Source organism: Papaver somniferum, chromosome 7, assembly GCF_003573695.1.
Source record: "Papaver somniferum cultivar HN1 chromosome 7, ASM357369v1, whole genome shotgun sequence".
NCBI lineage: Eukaryota > Viridiplantae > Streptophyta > Magnoliopsida > Ranunculales > Papaveraceae > Papaver > Papaver somniferum.
The window spans coordinates 4,254,643-4,274,042 of NC_039364.1; the positions used below are offsets into that span (position 1 = coordinate 4,254,643).

Below are 19,400 nucleotides of genomic sequence, written 5' to 3' on the forward strand. Positions count from 1 at the left end.
TATAAGTAGAGCATTAAGCATGGTATGCTAAAGTCTAAACTAGTATATAGAAGACTATCTCGTTCATTTTGTGAATGGGCAGGTATGGATATGATTGTTGAACTATATCAATGATGCAATCGGAAGAGTTACCCAGCATAACCACTACTAGAAACACATTATCCTTTTGAATTGAATTTGTATCTATCTACACATCTTGAGGCACTTTCTAAGGTCAACAAAAAACCATTTCTCAAGAGAAACTAAGACACAGCACTATTGTTGCTATTGAATACTCAGGAACTGATCAATATTACAAGGTAACTAAGACACAATCATCAGGAAGTATAATTTTCTCCAACCTCCTCCATCAACAACTATTTACAGAAAATTACACAACAACGAAACCTTAAATCAAATAATCATGTCTTAGTTACCTTGTAATATTGATCAGTTCCTTGTAAATCAAATAAGTCAACTAGAACTCTTTAGAGAAAGTCTTATGGCGGAAGAGTTATATCTTCCATCTTCCATGCCACCTCATCATTGTGGATGGAAGCGCAAGTATAGTGGTGGAACAACAAAAATGCTAATATTAACAGCGTTGAGCGCTAATCAGAATAGCGCTAAAAAAAGGTTATTAAGAATAGCACATGACGCTATTAAGAATAGCACATAACGTTATTAAGATTAGCGCTTTTTTCTCACCCATTAGATTTTCAATGACTCGTTTTAATCTACGGATAAAAGAAAAGGCTATTCTGATTAGCGTTGAGCACTATTCTGATTTGCATTTTCCATCTTCTAGTGCGCTATTCTGAATGGCGTTTTACGCTAATCTGATAAGTGCTACCATGGATTCCACGGACCATCCCACAAAACCATGGAACCCTGTTTGGATTTTCATGGAAAACACCAATTTGGAAGCCACTAGACTTGATATTCCATATTTTTTCCCCACTTGGAATGGTTTGGATTCCACCGTAAGACTCGCTCTTACAAAAACATATCTTCATAAGAAAAATTCATGTCTCACGATATATATTCTCCATTCTTAAAATTGGACCATTCAGTTGCCATCCTACGACATAAATCTCAACTTAAATCAAATTATTAAAAACATAATGGGATGGAAACGATTTGCCTGAACTTTATGATCTCAACAGGAATTACTGTTTCTCCTCCGATTATGAGGACGAATGACAACCAAGCAAGAGAAAAGAAACGGGAAAAAAAATGCCAGTCTTTCTCGATTGAAACTAGATGAACGAAGAAACCCTTTTTGTTTTGTTGTAAAAAAAAGAATTCACATCCGTAGAAAGAGAAATACCAAAAACTGAAAAAGTTAAGCCACATCATAGTGGGATTGACCGGTGGGATTTCCAGTGGACTGAATAGAATTATTGTTAGTCATTACGATCACGTACTATATATAAGATCATGGATGTTTTGTAAGAACCCAGTTACCACAGTGGGCATCGACTTCATCTTGATGACAACACCCACAGTTTTGTGAACATTAAATAAAAAAATAAGAATCTAAATTTCACTCTCGTTAATGATTACCAACTGTTATTAGAAATCCACTCGCAAGGTTTACATATACTTGTATAGGTTTCGAAGATAAAGAAACAATGGCGAATGGTGAAGTTCCACCACCACAGTAGACACCCATTTGAACAAACAGATCTAGTAAAAATTCCTTTGTTTGGTCTATTGATTTCGTATTTGGGATATCCCAAGAATAATTTAGTCATTACCAAATTTATTTGGATAAGGGGTCTTTTATATTACTGCACAATGTTTTTTTTCTTTTCTTCGGAGTTGACTTCTAAATCAACTTAATTGTTTTTATTTTAACATTCTTTTTTCGAGTACATGGTGAAAAAATATGACTGTTAACAAATAATCAAAATGCAATACCAAAGATACACATATTGAACTTAAAGTCAACTTCTAGGAGGTGGTTTCCATTCGTTACACTTAAAATGCTGAAAATCTGGGATTGGTGTTGATGACAATGAGGCGCCGTCACTGCTAGCCGGATTGTTATTCTCCCGTTGTAATCTATCTCTAGTTGTAGTGATGAAATTATTAGCTATGTTATTAAAATCAGAACTTAAATAAGATGGTGTTGATGGTTGTTCTTCCATAAATTCAGATGAACTACTTTGCATTGAACTGCTTTGAATCCTTGCGAGATCCCCACGAGCAACAAATCTCATCCCTGGAGTTGGATCATCCGGTTGTGGTGGAGGCGGTAGCAGCCCTTCTACTGGAGATTGATTGCCGATGGTTAAATAATATTTTTTCTTTCTTTTACCATTGGAAGTTGTCGGTAATGGTGGTTTTCCTTTATTAAGCGTCTCGTTCGAGCGAGATGATTCTGCAGCTTCTGGTGCTAGAAGTTCCGCATCTTCAGGCAATGATACAAGTGGTGGTGGTAAATCAGTCGTAGTGATACTAGTACTACCCCTATTGAAAAATTGAAGAAAGGAATTTTGTGGTTGCGGTTGCGGTAGAGGTGGAGACGATGGGTTTTGGGTTGTACTAGTAGAAGTTGACGATGGAGAAGGCGCAGAGGCCTCTGGGTTCGGGTTATTATTTTTCTTGAAAAATTTCTCAAAGAAGTTTGTCGGTGGAGGTGGACGTTGAGATGATACGTTGTTGTTATCTTCCTTATTCATGCGTCTAATATCTTTTGTAACTCTTCTTCTATTTGAGGATGATACGTTGTTGTTATCTTCCTTATCCTTTGTTTGAATGGTCGTGCATTCTTGTTGATATCTAACCTGTGACATGCAACAGAAGGTTCTATTCCTTGCATTTCGTCCATGCTCCATGAGAAAATGTCTTTATATTCGCGCAAAAGGTTGATTGTCTTTTCTTTTTCTTCCTTGTCCATCTTAGTTCCGACTTTCAACATCTTTGGTTCCTCTTTCGTCCCAATATTTATGTCCTTTGTTGGCTATGCTGCGGTAAAATTTGCTTTTGGTTCTCCTAGTGGTGATGGTTCCTTTATTTTATGTATTGGTTCACCTTCCTTTTCTGGGATCTCTCTTGGTATTCCTTTTCCTCCCTTTGATCTTATCATGTATACTCTTAGTTCTTCTTCTTTTTTCAGTTCTTTTTCCTTCCTCCATCTATCGTTTCGCTTCTTTGTGCGTCCTTCATAATTCTTCATATCTATTTGACTACAACTTTTCGCGCTCCTAGTATCCCCTTTGATTCTGCCTATTCCACTTGGTATTGGAAAACGTACGCACTGATGGAGAGTTGAGGCCACACCTTTTATTGCATGCACCCATGGTCATCCCAATAACATATTGTATGGTGATTCCACATCCACCACGCACAATGTTACATGCGTTTCTATTTCTCCTAAAAGTATTCGCGTGGTTACTTCACTATCTTCTTATTAAAACCGTGTATGTTATATGCCGAGCGCGTTAAGTTTGCATCCTTGTATCCCATACTCCTGAATGCGCGATATAATAGAATGTCTACCGAGCTACCCGTGTCTATTAAGGTTTTGTCCACCGCTCATCGTTCTGAAGTTTCCGAGCTTTCATTTTTTTATTTTCGCTTTGCAATCATTGTAATCACTAGTGGGTCTGTTCGCCTCAGATTCTCTTTTGGTATATCATCTGCTGCGAATGATATCTTCTATTTTTCCCATTCCTTCAAGGGAACTATTTTTTTCCACTATCATGATCTTTCTTCCCTCATAATCGCGCTTATTTATTTTACCCGTGATTCCGGCATGTAAATCTGCATCATTCACAATCGTTTTTGTTATTGAATTACACTGTATACGCCTTCTCTCTTCTTTTGCTCCGATTATCCTTATTGCTCTTGTTTGTTCGTTTTGTACTTTAAGACATGTTCGTCTTCTGCAGTTATTCTCCTTCTGTACTTATTGGATCTGTGCCTGGATTTGCTGAAATTGGTTGCGTCGTCTTTCGTCCATCTGTGAAGAATCAACAATTTCACCTCTTTTTCTTCATGTGGTTCTTCTATTTCTCCTAGTTGCTATCACTTGTTATGTTGTGGATGCTTGCGTCACCATTAGTTCTTGAAATAATATCTTCTCTTGAAAAAGAAAAAAGTATTTTTCAAAGATCTAAAAATAAAAAGTTTTCTTCACCAACAGAATATATCATCCTTCCTGTTTCTAGCGCCAAAATGTAGTCGTAGGAAATCTCACAACCACACCACCCTAGTGATAATCTATGATATAATTTAAGAAACCATGATGAAATACTCAAGATATTTTATTAAAGCTTAGAAAAAATATAAAGGTGATAAGAGCAAACCCTAACTTGGGAAGCAAATAACTCTCTCTCTCTCTCTTAAATATATATCCCTAGCTTACTAAAAGAGATCTCTCTCTTCTACAAAGGTATGTGGCTCCTTATATAGGAATTTACATAACAGAGGACAACTAATAAAACCCCTAATTTAGGATCTGACGCACGTTAACGTCGCATGGACTTTATTATAGCCGCCTGGATTCTTCACTGCTGCACGATTCTTTACACTTATGTTGTGATACGATGACATCATCTGATTCGTCATTTTGGATATATATGCGTTCAGGTTAGCTTGCTATATAAAGGACCATTTCGCATGCCGAACGAGTGTGCGGTAATTGCACCCACAATTGGCAAATATCATTATACTATATGCAAAATTAAAAGTGGGTGGGCTAATTAATAAATCTGAGGGCTTTCCGATTGCGTCTTAACAAGATTTGTGCTTTTTTACTTGCTTCGCGCGCCTGAATAAGAAACCCAAGCGGTTGAGCTTAAGCCACGCTGTCAAAACTAAGTCGTTGATGTTTTATTTGCAGCTGTGCGACGCTTTCCGAACAAGAGATGCGACATTCCTCACATCATATCAAATTATACCTCCTTCAAATCTTAAATATCACATAGGTCTCTTATAATCTCAGATTCTTTTGTATCGGCCACAATTATCTGCCGTCATCGGTAAACTCAAGAAAAAGATTAACTATTTGCAGAAACTATGTGTTACAAATTCAGCTTGGTACAGCAGGAACACAAAGTGCGAATTTCTGGGAGGCCATCAGAAACTCAAGTCGTTTTATATGCGGTTTACAATGTCATTTTCAGACAATTACCAAAGAAGTAGATGAGACTGTAACTTTATCCATGCAAACCATCCGATTATGATGCAGGCGTGAAACTGATGCTCCATTGGTGAGAATGGCTTTGAGCAAAAATGAAAAGCTTTCCATTGTTAGTGGTGTTCATATCCATGATCCTCTTGTAGTACATATCCGTTATAAATAGTCTTTGGAACTTCTTTTTAAGAGATGGTTTACCAACAAGGAGAAACAAGGAAGTACGTAGGTATCCCACAAATACTTGAATTAATTCATAACATAATATCTGACCATGTTTTTGTATAGGAAATTTAGAAATTTACTTAATTTGTTGACCCTATGGATGCTGTATCGAGGACGTACTATATTTGTTCAAAAAATAAAGACCTCCAATTATAATACGCTTATAACTCTTCAAGACAACCAATGTGGGAATTATTGGTTAAGTTAGGAAAGAAAGTTTTACCCAATAACCATAATATACTCTTTTGATTTCATTGTATCCAAGTACATTCGTCGAGTCCTTTTTGGATTATGAGAAGATGTTCGATGTTGAACATCGTATTCCACCTCTTTTCAAAGCCTATGTTCATTTCGTACATTGGATTCCAAAAACAATGGAACAATTTATTGTTTAATACCCATTCTTTTTAAATTGGTTGAATGATACGGGACACCACATGGCATTCTACAAATGAAATACAGATTAGATTAAGAGCACCATAATGCTTTGTTGTCATCCATATGAGATGCCCCATATCATTAGAACAGGATAAGAGTCTCTCCATAGAGCTTAACAGAGGCATAACTCGAGAAGCAGAAATGGCTACTTGTATCATGACGGCTGCTAAAACCCCATTAATTGTTTCAAACTCACAATCTTCAAACCTTCGTTCAAATCATCTTTTAATCTCTTACTCAAATCAAGTAATCACTTTTCCAAGACTATCTCTCAGCATCAACAAAAAACCCCAATTCCCAAAATTTAGGGTTTCTGCTTCATCATCATCATCAACAGCTTCTCCTCCTATTGTCCCAAAATCAAACCCTGAGAAACCCAATACTCTTCTGTCCGATTCAATTACATCAATTTTTGCAATTGGTTTATCATTATCGAGAATCTTTCAAGGGGTTTTAAACAAGGCACCAGAATTGGGTGGGAATTTGGTGAATACTGCTGGTCCATTGTTTTTTGCTGCGATTAGGGAAAGACCCAAAGGTTATTTGAATACACCACTGACTGTGGTTGCTTCTGGTATGTCAAAATGGCTTGATATTTACAGTGGGGTTTTGATGGTGAGGGTGTTGCTCAGTTGGTTTCCTAATGTTCCATGGGATCGTCAACCACTTTCTGCAATTAGGGATTTGTGTGATCCTTATCTGAATTTGTTTCGAAATATTATTCCACCAATTTTTGATACATTGGATGTCAGTCCGTTGCTTGCTTTTGCTGTTTTGGGTGTTTTGGGCTCAATTCTTAATAACAGCAGGGGAATGTATTGATTGATGGATTTGGAGATTGATGGGGTTTTCATATGGTTTATACATCTGGGGCAGCACTAGAATTGGAGTATTGGAGTAAGTTCCGCAGCTTTAAGTTTTATGTTTCGTTTGCTATTAGTACTGTAATAGTTGATATTGCTGAATATAGTACTGATTATCTTATCTGAATATATGCTGAAATTTTGCGAAAGATAAAAGTCAATTCTCGGTTATGCATTTCATTTCTTGTTGTTAATGGATGGAATGTTTGTGTCTTATATGATGCTCAAAAATTTGTAACTCATGATTTAATCTATTATGTCTTAGTTTGATTATCACACTAGTTTATCGATGTTCTTTTAGTATCCCGAAGTACCTAATAGATTCAGATTTTACTTTGGATGTGGAAAGGAAAGACCTAAGCTTTTGGAACTGTTGTCTGTTGAGCTTCATTATGTATACCGTTGTCTTGCAGAAACATTTGTCATGTTTGTGGATAAAAACTTTGATTGTTCAGACCTGGCATATCAAGTATAGGTGTCTAGGATTGTGGTACTCAACCGTTCCAATTTAACAATAGTTGAGGGAATATTAAGCTAATCGTCATCATCAGTAGTTGTACTAGTATCTAACGATGTAAATCTTTTATTACAGATTCAATTTGCCTTTACTTTTGAAGTCTTTGTTTCTATTCTAATCTGTATCAAGACCCCGTCATTCTCTCATAGAAGATCACCATTTGAATCACAAGCATTGTCTTCAAAACCCTTGCTTTTCAATCCCTGGAATTCTCTGGATCAATTTTTTTATGGTTTATACCATGTAGAGCTAGAATTGTAGTAAGTTCTGCACTTTACGTTAAGTTTTTTGTTTCGTTTGCTATTCTTGCTGTAATAGTGATTTGTGCTGAATGTAGTAGTACTGGTTATCAGATACAGAGGTTTTGTGAAAGTTACAGTCAATTGTTAGTATAATGCTATTCATTTTTTCTTATTCTTAATGGATGGAATATCTCAGGCTTATATGATCTTTAGAAAACAGAACAAATATAACATGATCTTTAGAAAACAGAACGTATAAGTTATGATTGAAACAATTTTAACCTGGTTTGATTATTACACCAGTTTATCAGTGATGTTAGTATAGTATCTTGAAGTAACCAATAAACTCTGATTTTACTTCGGATGAGTGAAGATTAAAATCCTAAGTTCTGGAACTGTTGAGGTTCATTATGTGTACCCTTGTCTCACAAAAATGTCTGTCGTGTGTGGGAATGAAACCTTAGAATGCTCAGACCTGGCATATCAAGTATAGCTGCCTAGAATTATGGTTCTTTGGTGTTCTAATTCAGACAGTAGTTGAGGGAATATTAAGATCATCATCATTAGTAGCATCTAGCAACGCAGATCTATTATCATAGATTCTTTTGCTTTCACCTTTGAAATCTTTGTTTGTATCAAAACAATGACATTTTCTAATAGGATAGCCCCATTCCAGTCACAAAAATCTGTCTTCATAACCCTTGCTCTTTAATCATAGGAATGTTCTGGAGCAACATCTTATTAGGTCGGTGTCCGCAGGTAATGGTACAAGAGTATCTCAATCTTGAGGGCATTGCGAATGGTGGTTCTGTACCACTTAAACTGTAGTATTGGTTAATGTCGATTTTTCGATAAAGATTGTGCAGTTATGTATTGGATTTTTCCTTTGTAGTAGTTGCCAATGTGACTGGGCTTACAGACACGAGCTGAACTTATTGTTGTTTTAGAGTGTGTTAGTGAACATTTCTTGGTTAAACTACCTAAATTTGTGAGTAAAATTTGGTGATTTAGAGCTGTGAATCTAGTGATTTTTATCAAGTTTATAGTTATAGACATGTGGTTTTGCACTTTGCCTTCAGTTTCCCACCTTACTCTTTTTATATTTCTCTCCTGTGAGCTGCAATGTACCGCAGTCTTTAAATTGAAGTTGCATCTGCAGAAGAGATATAGTACTGGTTGTCTTATCTCAGTTATTTGAATATATATGAGTACTGAGATTTTGTGAAAGATGAAGTCAATACTTAGTTATGCATTTGATTTCTTCTTCTTAATGGTTAGAATGTTTGAGTCTTATATGATATTTAGTAACTTATGATTCAAATTATTGTAACTTCATTCGATTATTTCACTAGTTTATCGATGTTATTATAGTATCTTGAAGGAACCGATAGATTCAGTTTTTACTTCGCATGAGTGAAAGGGATGAAACTAAACATTTGTCGTGTTTTGGAATGAAACCTTCGAATGTTCAGACCTGGAATATCAAGCATACTTGTCTAGGATTATGGTCCTAAACCGTTCTAATTCAGATAGTAGTTGAGATCATCATTAGTAGTATCTAGCAATGTATTGTCACAGATTCTATCAAGTTCAGCTGCGAAATCTTTGCTTGTTTTCAAATCTGTATCATAACTATCGCATTCTCTCACAGAAGAGCCTCATTTCAATTACAAGCATTTTCTTCAAAGCCCCTTGCTTCACTCCCAGGAATTTTCTGTATCAAACTCTTTTTAGGTTGGAGTTGGCAGGTATTGGTATACATGTACATCTATCTTGATGGAAATGAGAATGGTGGTTCTGTACCACTTAAAATCATAGCATTTGTCGGATTATTCCAGAAAGATTGTGCAATCTTGTAATGGTCTTTTCCTTTGTAGTAGTTGCCAATGTGATGGTAAGAAATTTAATTATTACATTTGCAATCCCTTACCGAAATCGATATTAAGAAGAAGTGGGTATAGTTATGCTGGTAGCGTTTTAGACTTTTAGGTATATTAGCTTTGACGAGTATGGGGGCCATTTGTTCTGTAGTGAGGTGTCTGTTAAGATGTGTACACACTTTAATTTACTGGAAATGTACACTGACTAAACGCTGGAGTGTGGATTACACAGTGGATCTGGAAGGGTTAGTTTCTTATTTAAGTTTGAGTTATCTTTGTGGTCACAATAATATCTTTTGATGAAGACGTAGAATATTCACCCAAGTTGATACTACTGATACATGATCTTATCTTAAAATACGAGCCTCGAAGAACTCTGTAATGTAGCACCTCAACATTATAAAGAGGATGTATACCAAGTCAAGGATTCTTCAGGTTCAATAAATATGCCGAGTCACTTCGTTGTATTTGTTTATTTATCTGAATAGAACCTGGTCGTTTGGTTTTTGAATTCCAAATGCTCTTTGTCCTGCGAAACCTAGGGTAGCTTTTGTTGGGTATAGCTTTCGTTAGATAACGACTTCTTTCATAAATAGAGTGTCAACAGTTGTTTCGGTGGCGAAATTGCAAATTGTTGCATTGAATATGGAGGCAATTCAGATTTCTGGCTAGAAATGAACTAAGGTTTGTGCAGGTTCATTAGTTGCATCATTTCAGTTTTATTTTCAATATACTTACCTGTAAAAGATTTTATGATTTTTGGTGAAAAACTTACCCAATGTTCTTAAACTTTTAAGAGAGCCAAGGAATCAGTATAGGCTATGCATCACTGTTTGCAGTATGTCAGACATAACATTAGCCAACTCTGTATGCGTTCTAGCCTTTTAGTCTCAACCCCATGTTTGTCTGTTGTCTGTTTGAACACTGATTTGAGAACACATAGATAACCAAATCAAGCAATGTTGTGATTAGAAATTCTGTAGTTCTTTTATGTATATAGGGCATAGTGAAGCAAGTATGTTAACAAGAAATGTTGCGTGTTCCCAGATGACATTCAGCATGCATTGTGTACCATATGTAGGACTTTCCAAATAGTAAACTCTGCTATCCTGTCTAGTGCCCAATGCATTGCACATGCACTATTTACACCAGTATCTGGTAGAAATGGGAAAACACTGCAATATTTCTATTTCAACGTGTGGGAAGAGCAGCAGTTGCTGCTAGCTGGTGTTGCAATTTATTTCTGGGCACGAGGAAAACTTTTAAACTATGGGCAGTACTTTAACTAGCAGTGAAGATGCTTATTTCAATATCCAGATAGATGCTAAGAGGTCTGGCCTCTTCTAGCTGAGCTAACCTTCTAGTCTGTGGTACCCCGCAAGTCTGTTTTTCTCGGAGAAGAACGAAACTGTGTGTTGCTCTAAGCATTTCATACTAGGCACCTGTACTATTTGAATAGTGATTATGTCAATACTGCTGCTGGTTTCTCCTTCTCTGCTTGATCAAATTTACTGAAACTTTAAACGAGAAGGTGCTGTCTCCCATATTCTGCTTTGTGCTCTATACAGGTATGAGAGAGGTGCACTTATTGCAGTAGGCTTTGCAACATAATGTGTGCAGTTATTGCTGTGATGACGCAGTATTCATACACTTGGAAATGATGTAGTCATCAACTGTCTCAGACTTTCAAACCTCTGATATCCTTTGCAGTTCACATCCCAGTTGGAGTTTCTAACTCTGGTTTCACTATCACCATTCCTGAAACCCGGAATTCCGGCCGAGATGCCAATTAAAGGGGCACAGGCAAGCTAGGTACTTCAGTCAAGAATTGGTTGGTTTTGTTGGTTCTATTATCAAGGAGCTCTCAAGGGGTTTTAAACAAGCAACCACACCAGAACTGGGGAAAATTTTGGTTAATACAGCTGGGCCATTGTAGTGGCCATAATTTTTGGTTAATACAGCTGGGCCATAATTTTTGCAATCTTTTAATGGATCCTTTGTAGTGGTTGCCAATGTGATGTATTCGTTTTGCAATCCGCTATACAGTATTTTGCTGAAATCGATATTAATAAGACGTGGGTATACTTATCCCGGTAGCGTTTAGCTTAGTTTAGGTATAGTATTTTCGACGAGTATGGCGGCCGTTTGTTCTGTTAAGATGTGTGCATAAACGGACACTTTACAAGGGTTGGAGTGTGCATTGCAAAGTGGATCTGGAATGGTTAGTTTCTTATCCAAGTTTGAGTTATCTTTGTGGTCACAAGTTATATATCTTTTGATGAAGACGCAGAAGATTAACCCAAGTTGATATATGATAGTAGCTTAAAATACGAACCTTGAAGAACTCTGTTTTGTAGCACCACAACATTATACCGAGGAGGGTATACCAAGTCAAGGATTGTTCCGGTTCCATAAATATGTCGAGTCACTTGTTTGTACATTTATCCAGTTAGGACCTGGTCTTTTGGTCTATGAGTTCCAAATGCTCTTAGTGCTGCAAATTCAAGGGTAGCTTTTGTTAGGTACAGTTTTTTTTATGATATTGTCTGATTTCATAAATAGAGAAACAACAGTTGTTTTGGTGCGAAATCACAAAGTGAATTGCATTAAATATAGAGGCAATTCAGATTACAGCCTAGAAATGAACTTAGGTATGTGCAGTTCATTAGTTGCATCCTTTCAATTTTATTTCAATACGCTTATATGTAAGGCCAAGCAATATGGTGCCTCTTTTCCCTTCCCTATCCCTCAATATAGGAAAAAAACCAAAAAAATATTCATTATGGTCTTCCACATTCCTACATGTGTAGAAATGTCCCTTCCTTTCCCTATTTGGAGGGAAGGGAAATCACACGGCTACTCAGTTGTCGTATAAATTTACGCTGGTTGTTGAGTAACCATATGGAAGTTGATACGGATTCTCAGTTGCCTTAACATTTTACACGGCTACTGAGTAGCCGTTTCCGTAAATATATTTGTTTGACCTTTTTTCGTTTACACCTCTCTCACACCTGATCCTAGAATAACGGTTCTATATTCTCCACCGTCGGACCCCAAAGGTCATTTTTTCAAAATTCTCTATAAATTCCACTCCAATTCTCTACTCAAATCACACCAAATCAATTGATTTCTTATTTTTCTTCTTCTTTACATCAATTGATTTCTTATTTCTCTTCTTCTTACTTTACTTCTTTGATTTTTATATTTATCTTCTACTACTCAAGTTTTTATATTTTAGTTTGACTTAAAATGGTTAATAATTTTTTTCAACGGGAAGAGATTGATCTTTAATGTTGTGTTTATTTATGTGAGTATGGATGAAATTGTGGGTTCGGGACAAAAAACCGCTATGTTTTGGATACGTATTCACCAAATTTTTGTCAAATGCAACGGCAATCCTAATGGAAGAGATTGGGCATCCTTAAAAACCAAGATGAAAGCAATAAAAAAAGATGTCGGAGAATTCGTGTCCATTCTTAACTCTATATATCGGCAAACCAAAAGCAGTGTGAGCCATGAAGATTTGGTAAGTACTATTAATTTGTTAAGTTTTTCCATAAAGTTGGTAATAATAGTAATTCACTAAATTTTGGTTACATAATTTTTCAGACAAAAGAAGGTCGGGAGCAATTTCAGGAACAAACAGGACAACCATTCAAGTATGATTTATGTTTTTGAAATGTTTAGAGAAAAGGTCGCTGGATTTAATTATGAACTTACTGTGGGACAAAACAGTGAGTTGTTTAATAATAATCGTAACTTTGTATCAGTCGAAGATGGTAGGGAAGTTCTTCCTAATAGAGAGACTCGTTGGAATTACAAGTATAATGCGTTTATATACTTGGTAATAATAAGAGACTCGTAAATTTGTTAAGTTCTTCCTATAGGAACAAAAAAAAGCCAAAATGCAAACTAGACAGAAGAAGGATCGCGAGCAAGGTATATTTAGAGAAGGTAATAAGGGAACATCTTCGTTTAAGATGGTAGAATATAGGATCTATCAAAAAAGTGCTAGTATTTTGGAGTATTTTAAGTAAACACGATCAAGGAAGGAAGAAATGAGAGTGCAACAAGAATCCCAATACCAAACAATTTGGGAATGTACTCAACAACCGAGTTATAAAATGGAAGAACAACTCAATTTGCAAAGTTGCAACAACAGACTAATCAAATACATCTCCAAAAAATGCATTTAGATCAAGACAATGCAATAATGTCTATGGACCTTAGTCGGTTAGCTCCTAACGAAAAAAAATATTATCAACGCAAGCAAAAGGAGATTTTGAAGAGTATGAATATAATCAGCGTTGAAGATTCAGAAGATGATGATGTAATCCATCTCTAATTGTTTTATCTTTTATTGATTTTAGTTTTTTAATTTCTAGTCTAGGTTTAATTAAAAGTGTTGTCCTAAATTTCTAGTTAGCATTGTTGTTAACTTAATTTTGAAAGTGCTGTCTAAATTAATTTAATTATTGCTTGAATTAATGAAATGTTTGAATGTGTTGTAACCAAACGATTTTCATATTCAAATTAATAACTTTATTATCATCTCTATTGTGTTCTGGTTTAATGTAATACTTGCAATTTTGTATTTAATAATTTTTATAAATTAAACTATTGTTCATTAATAAATTAGGATTTTATTTATTCTCATCGATGGTGGGTATTCTCAACGCGCAACGTGAAGACTTATATGAGTTAGGATTTTAAAGGTATTGAATGAAAAATGTCAACAAGGTCCCAATTTTATCTGGACTTCGTGATAAACAAAGCAACTCACGAAAAAGGTTAAAGGGCTATCGATACAAGCCGCCAAACGAAAGCAAAAGCAAAAGCAATTTTTTCTTATCAGAACTTGGAACTGATTACATATACGTCAAGCAAAAACATTGGTTACGTACCTCAGCTAAGGGAACAACAGTATTATGTCTTGCATTGTCTTATTCTATTCTAACCACTCAATTTTCTCTTTGCTTTGCCATTTTGTTTAGGGTAGGTCGTCTTATATTCTGAGCTTCCCAAGTGCAAAAACAGGTTCCGTATTAGTAAATGCTTCACCTTCCCATATTTGGGATCCTCCATACCATTACCACTGATGGTTTTATGGAAAAGGAATGTAAAAGCAGAAAAAGGAAAAAAAGGTTCTACCGAGAATTCAACTCGGTTACCAGATTCAGAGTCTGATGTCCTAACCGCTAGACCATAAAACCACTTTTGATTTGGAAAATTGCCACTGCACACTCTATGCTATGTTACCACTTCATATTTTTAGTTAAAAGCAAATCTCCATCCAAATCAGGCCACCCAAAATTTCATCACTTGCTAAAGAAAAACCCTAACATGTAATTCAATCTCATGCTCTCTCTCAGCACAAGTATAAAATATTTTTCCACATCAAATGTGGCTGCAGATCCAGAAATTTATGTTGGTAGATAAGTGTTATTATCATGCACTTAACTTAGAGTTTCTCTGTCTTTTCCTACTCTCTACAATGTTTCTAGAAAGAGAAATCAACAAGTAGAAAAAAAAATACTATAGTAAACCAGTTTTACTCCATAGACACTGATGGCATACAATTTGGAATCTAGATCTTAACGACTGTCCGAAAATTAAATAGTGGAGGCAGTTGAGCTAGCTAATTAATGGTAATGAAAGCCACTTCCCAGATGTTGATTTTAAGTTCAATATAGGTGCATTTTTAGTTCAGCATTTTGATTATTCAGCATGTTTTACATACTGCATATGTTAATTTGCGATCAAAGTAATGCACAATAGGAAAATAACGTACACAAAAATGGTTAATTTGTAGTTAGTTTTCATTAGATTGCCACAGAAGAAATAGCGTAGCTTGTAGCTACTAGGAGTCGGTCAAACAGGATGACGAACCGGATGACATCACCCAAATCACGAGTGAAGTGTGAAGAACCATGCGGCAATGAAAAAACCGTGCATCAATAATAAAGTCTACGTGACATTGACGCACGTCAGATCCGAAATTAGGGGTTTTAGTTGTTGTCTTCCACTATGTAAACTCCTATATAAGGGACGAGCGTCTTTGTAAAGAGAGATCTTTTTGGGTGAGCTTAGGGGAAGAATTTTAGGAGAGAGAAAGTTATTTGTTCACCAAGTTAGGGTTTCTTCATATCATTGTACTTGTTTTAAGATTTTAATAAGAGTTCTTGAGTATTTCAATACGGTGTCTTAGATTGTTTCATAGATTCTATTAAGGGTATAGTTGTGAGATTTCTTGTAACTACATTTTGGCGCTAGAAAACAGTTCAAAATGATGTACCCTGTTGGTGAATTTCTTTCAAAATAAATCTAAAATTCTTCATAGTTTTTCATCGCCGCAATAATAATCTTTGAGAGTTTTGGAAATTTAGATCTACAAACTTCAATCCAAAGTTTTCACCTCAGAAAAACAATTTTCGTTAGTAAAGTATTCATTTCTTTAAAGAGTACTTTTTCCTTCATCAAGAGAAAACATTATTCCAGGAAAAACAGATGGTAAGACAAGCATCTATAGCAGAGCAAGTGATAACAACTAGGATGAGCAGAAGAATCGCAGGAAAAAAAAGAAACAAAGTCGTTGAATCATAAAGGATGCGAGAAAGGAACAATAGAGGAAAGCAAGTCCAAACTCATATCCAACGAGAATAGGTGGAGAACAATGTTGGATTAACTTCAACATTGAACTTAAGATAGCTTCTACAACTTGACTAGAATTAGGAAAGCCTAATATGTATTCCTAAAAGGAACTAGGTACCTAATAGTTCTAAGAAAAGGAAGTACATGTAGTAAAGGAATGTGGTTAGGAAAAGGAAATCCTAAAGTCCTATATATGAATCACCAAAGTTGTGGATGATCATAAGAAAGATTTAGAGCTTTATGTCTAGTTTTGAGTGATTTTCTAAACATCAATAAAGAGAGTAGTCTTTATACAAGCTAAGTTTGATCTTTGAGTCACTTTTAATTGGTATCAGAGCTTGGTTACACCAAGCCATGGGAGATAAAAACACTATTGTGCGTGCAAAAAACTTCTCAGCACCACCAATCCAAGTTCCAATTCTCAACGCCACAAATTATACAGTATGGGCCATGAGGATGAAGGTGTTGATGAAAATCTACAAAGTTTGGGAGACAATCGAACCTGGTACGTTGGACACAGACAAAAACAATGTTGCCATTGGATTACTCTTTCAAGCAATACCAGAGTGTCTTGCTCTACAAGTCGGTGAACAGAAAACCTCAAAGAAAATTTGGGATGCAATAAAGGCACGTAATCTCGGAGCTGATTGAGTTAAAGAAGCCCGCCTGCAAACCTTAATGTCTGATTTCGAAAGAACGAAGATGAAAGACACAGATACTATTGATAGCTTTGCTGGAAAACTATCAGAGATAGCCTCAAAAGCTGCGTCTTTGGGACAATCTATTGAAGAAAACAAACTTGTCAAGAAGTTTCTCAATAGTTTTCCAAGATCCAAATACATCCAGATCATAGCTTCTCTGGAACAAGTTTTGGATTTAAAGCAGACAAGCTACGAAGACATAATTGGAAGACTAAAAGCATATGAAGAAAGAATGCTAGACGAAGATAGCAATACAGAAACTCAAGGAAAGCTTCTGTATACAAATTCTTTTCAACAAAGTGCTTCAACTACAAGAGGCAGAGGTCGTGGAAAAGGTGGTAAAGGATACAAAGGACGAGGAAGAGGGGGAAGGTTTAACTCACAAGAGAGAACAACAAATCATACTGATCATATCCAAGGGAAAGAAAGGAAGGATATATCAAATATTATCTGTTTTAGATGTGATAAACCAGGTCACTTCTCATCAGTATGTCCAGAAAGAATTTAAAAGAAGCAAGAGGCAAACAAGAATGAAACAGAAGAAGCAGGCCCTGCCTTATTCATGCACGAGGAAGTATTCTTAAGCGAAGAAAAGTTAATTCCAAAGAACTATGAAACACAAGAGAGCGAAGAAGGTGTCTGGTACTTGTATAATGGAGCCAGCAATCACATGACTGGTAAGAGACATTATTTTTCTTAGCTTAACGAGAAAATAAAAGGAAAGGTGAAATTTGGAGATGGTTCTTATATAGAAATCAAAGGGAAAGGATCAATCCTATTTCAAAGCAAAACTGGTGAACAGAAACTCGTCACAAATATCTATTATATCCCAAACTTACAAAGCAACATCCTAAGTCTTGGATAAGCTACTGAAGTTGGATGTGTTGTTAGAATGCAGCGAGATTATCTTACAGTTCATGATCCCAGTGGAAAACTTCTAGTTATACGATCACAGAATATACTCTACAAGATAAGTTTTTTATGATTGGAAAACCAATGTGTCTTAACGTAAGTCTTGAGGATCAAACATGGAAGTGGCATGCTAGACTTGGGCACATAAGCTTCAGAACTATAGTAGCAATGTCTTAGAACAAGATGGTTCGTGGACTGCCACAGATAGACTATGAATCAAGAATATGTAAATCTTTTCTAATTGGGAAACAAACTCGCCAAAGTTTTCCAAAAGCACAAGTATTCAGAGCTTCAAAGCCATTGGAACTTCTTCACGCTGACTTATGTGGTCCTATTACTCCAGACACACTGGCAAATAACAAATACATATTTGTTATCATTGATGATTTTTCAAGATATATGTGGACTATCTTGATGAAAGAAAAAAGTGAAGCATTTGACAGATTCAAAGCACTAAAGAATTTGTTAGAAAAGGAGTTCAATGAAGAGATCAAAATGCTTAGAATAGATAGAGGAGGAGAATTCACGTCAGTAGAACTCAACAAGTTTTGTGAGTTAAATGGAATCAGAAGGAAACTCACAGCACTATATACACCACAGCAAAACGGAGTGGTAGAGAGGAGAAATCTAAATCGAACTCTAATGGAGATGACAAGAAGCACATTAAAGGCCATGCAGGTACCTAATTATCTATGGGAGGAAGCTGTACGACATTCCACATATCTAATAAACAGGATACCTATGAAAGCCCTTAACAAAATGACTCCATACGAAAGCTTGCATAATAAAAAGCCAAACCTAGACCGTCTAAGAGTGTTTGGATGCAAAGCATACGTGAAACTTCAATCTGCGACTCTTAAGAAGTTGGATGATCGATCTCAGTCTCTTGTACATCTTGGAATTGAGCCTGGATCTAAGGCTTACAGGTTATACAATCCAACAACAAGGAGAGTGGTAGTGAGTCGTGATGTGGTGTTTGATGAGGCAGCACATTGGAACTGGAGAGAAACAAACGATGAATCAATAAGGGATCCAGGTATGTTTCACATGAAATGGGGTCAAGTAATTGATGAAGGAGCCCATAATCATCAACACTGAAGAAAACAACAATGATAATTAAAAAGAAGAAGATAATATAGAAAACACTGAGAATAACGAAGAAGAAGAAGAAAACGAAGATACTCAACCTATCCTGCTGCGAAAATCAACAAGACAGACTCAAAAACCACAGTATCTAGAGGATTATGTTCTTCAAGCAGCAGAGGAATGTGAGACATTATTGATGTCTGTCAATGATGACCCAAGAAACTTTAAAGAGGAAATTGTTTCAATCAACAGAGGAAATTGTCTCACCTAAATGGACACAAGCCTGTAGAGAAGAAATTGTTTCAATCAACAGAAACAAGACTTGGATTTTAGTTGACAAACCTGCAGGAGTAAAAGTAATTGGTCTCAAGTGGGTCTTTAAGATAAAACGAAATGCTGATGGTACAATTAACAAATACAAAGCAAGACTTGTAGCCAAAGGGTATGTACAAGAATCAGGCATAGACTTTGATGAAGTCTTCGCACCAGTGGATAGACTTGAGACAATACGTCTTTTGATTGCAGAAGCTGCATCAAACTCATAGGAAATACACCACTTAGACGTAAAGACGGCATTTTTGCATGGAGAATTAAGTGAGGATGTATATGTTGAACAACCAGAAGGTTTTGAAGAACAAGGACAAGAACATAAGGTTTACAAATTATGAAAAGCTCTCTATGGTCTGAGACAAGCCTCTAGAGCCTAGAATACAAAGTTAGATTTCATCTTAAAAGGGATGAGATTCATCAAGTATTCTAA

The 19,400-nt window shown here is 36.0% G+C and overlaps 2 protein-coding genes across 3 annotated transcripts; both read left to right on the top strand.

Moving 5' to 3' along the window:
• The first annotated feature begins 5,834 nt into the window (after positions 1–5,834).
• Positions 5,835–7,542, top strand: LOC113294684 (ylmG homolog protein 1-2, chloroplastic-like). 2 transcript variants are annotated; one of them, XR_003332677.1, is made up of 2 exons: positions 5,835–6,685; positions 7,244–7,542. XR_003332677.1 is itself a non-coding variant. In XM_026543065.1 (1 exon), the coding sequence occupies exon 1, from the start codon at positions 5,852–5,854 to the stop codon at positions 6,608–6,610; it is 759 nt and encodes a 252-aa protein (XP_026398850.1). In that variant the 5' UTR covers positions 5,836–5,851; the 3' UTR covers positions 6,611–6,867. The 2 variants fall into 2 exon arrangements, 1 of the variants encoding a protein (XP_026398850.1); XM_026543065.1 differs by lacking the exon at positions 7,244–7,542 and having other exon boundaries at positions 5,836–6,867.
• Positions 7,543–18,849: 11,307 nt separating this feature from the next.
• LOC113293947 (uncharacterized mitochondrial protein AtMg00820-like) lies at positions 18,850–19,185 on the top strand. Its single transcript, XM_026542389.1, has one exon. The coding sequence runs from the start codon at positions 18,850–18,852 to the stop codon at positions 19,183–19,185; it is 336 nt and encodes a 111-aa protein (XP_026398174.1).
• Positions 19,186–19,400: the final 215 nt, after the last annotated feature.

What these genes read in the sequence shown, in the direction of transcription:
- LOC113294684 (XM_026543065.1), top strand. Translation starts at nt 5,852, where the DNA reads ATGAGATGCCCCATATCATTAGAACAGGATAAGAGTCTCTCCATAGAG.
- LOC113293947 (XM_026542389.1), top strand. Translation starts at nt 18,850, where the DNA reads ATGACCCAAGAAACTTTAAAGAGGAAATTGTTTCAATCAACAGAGGAA.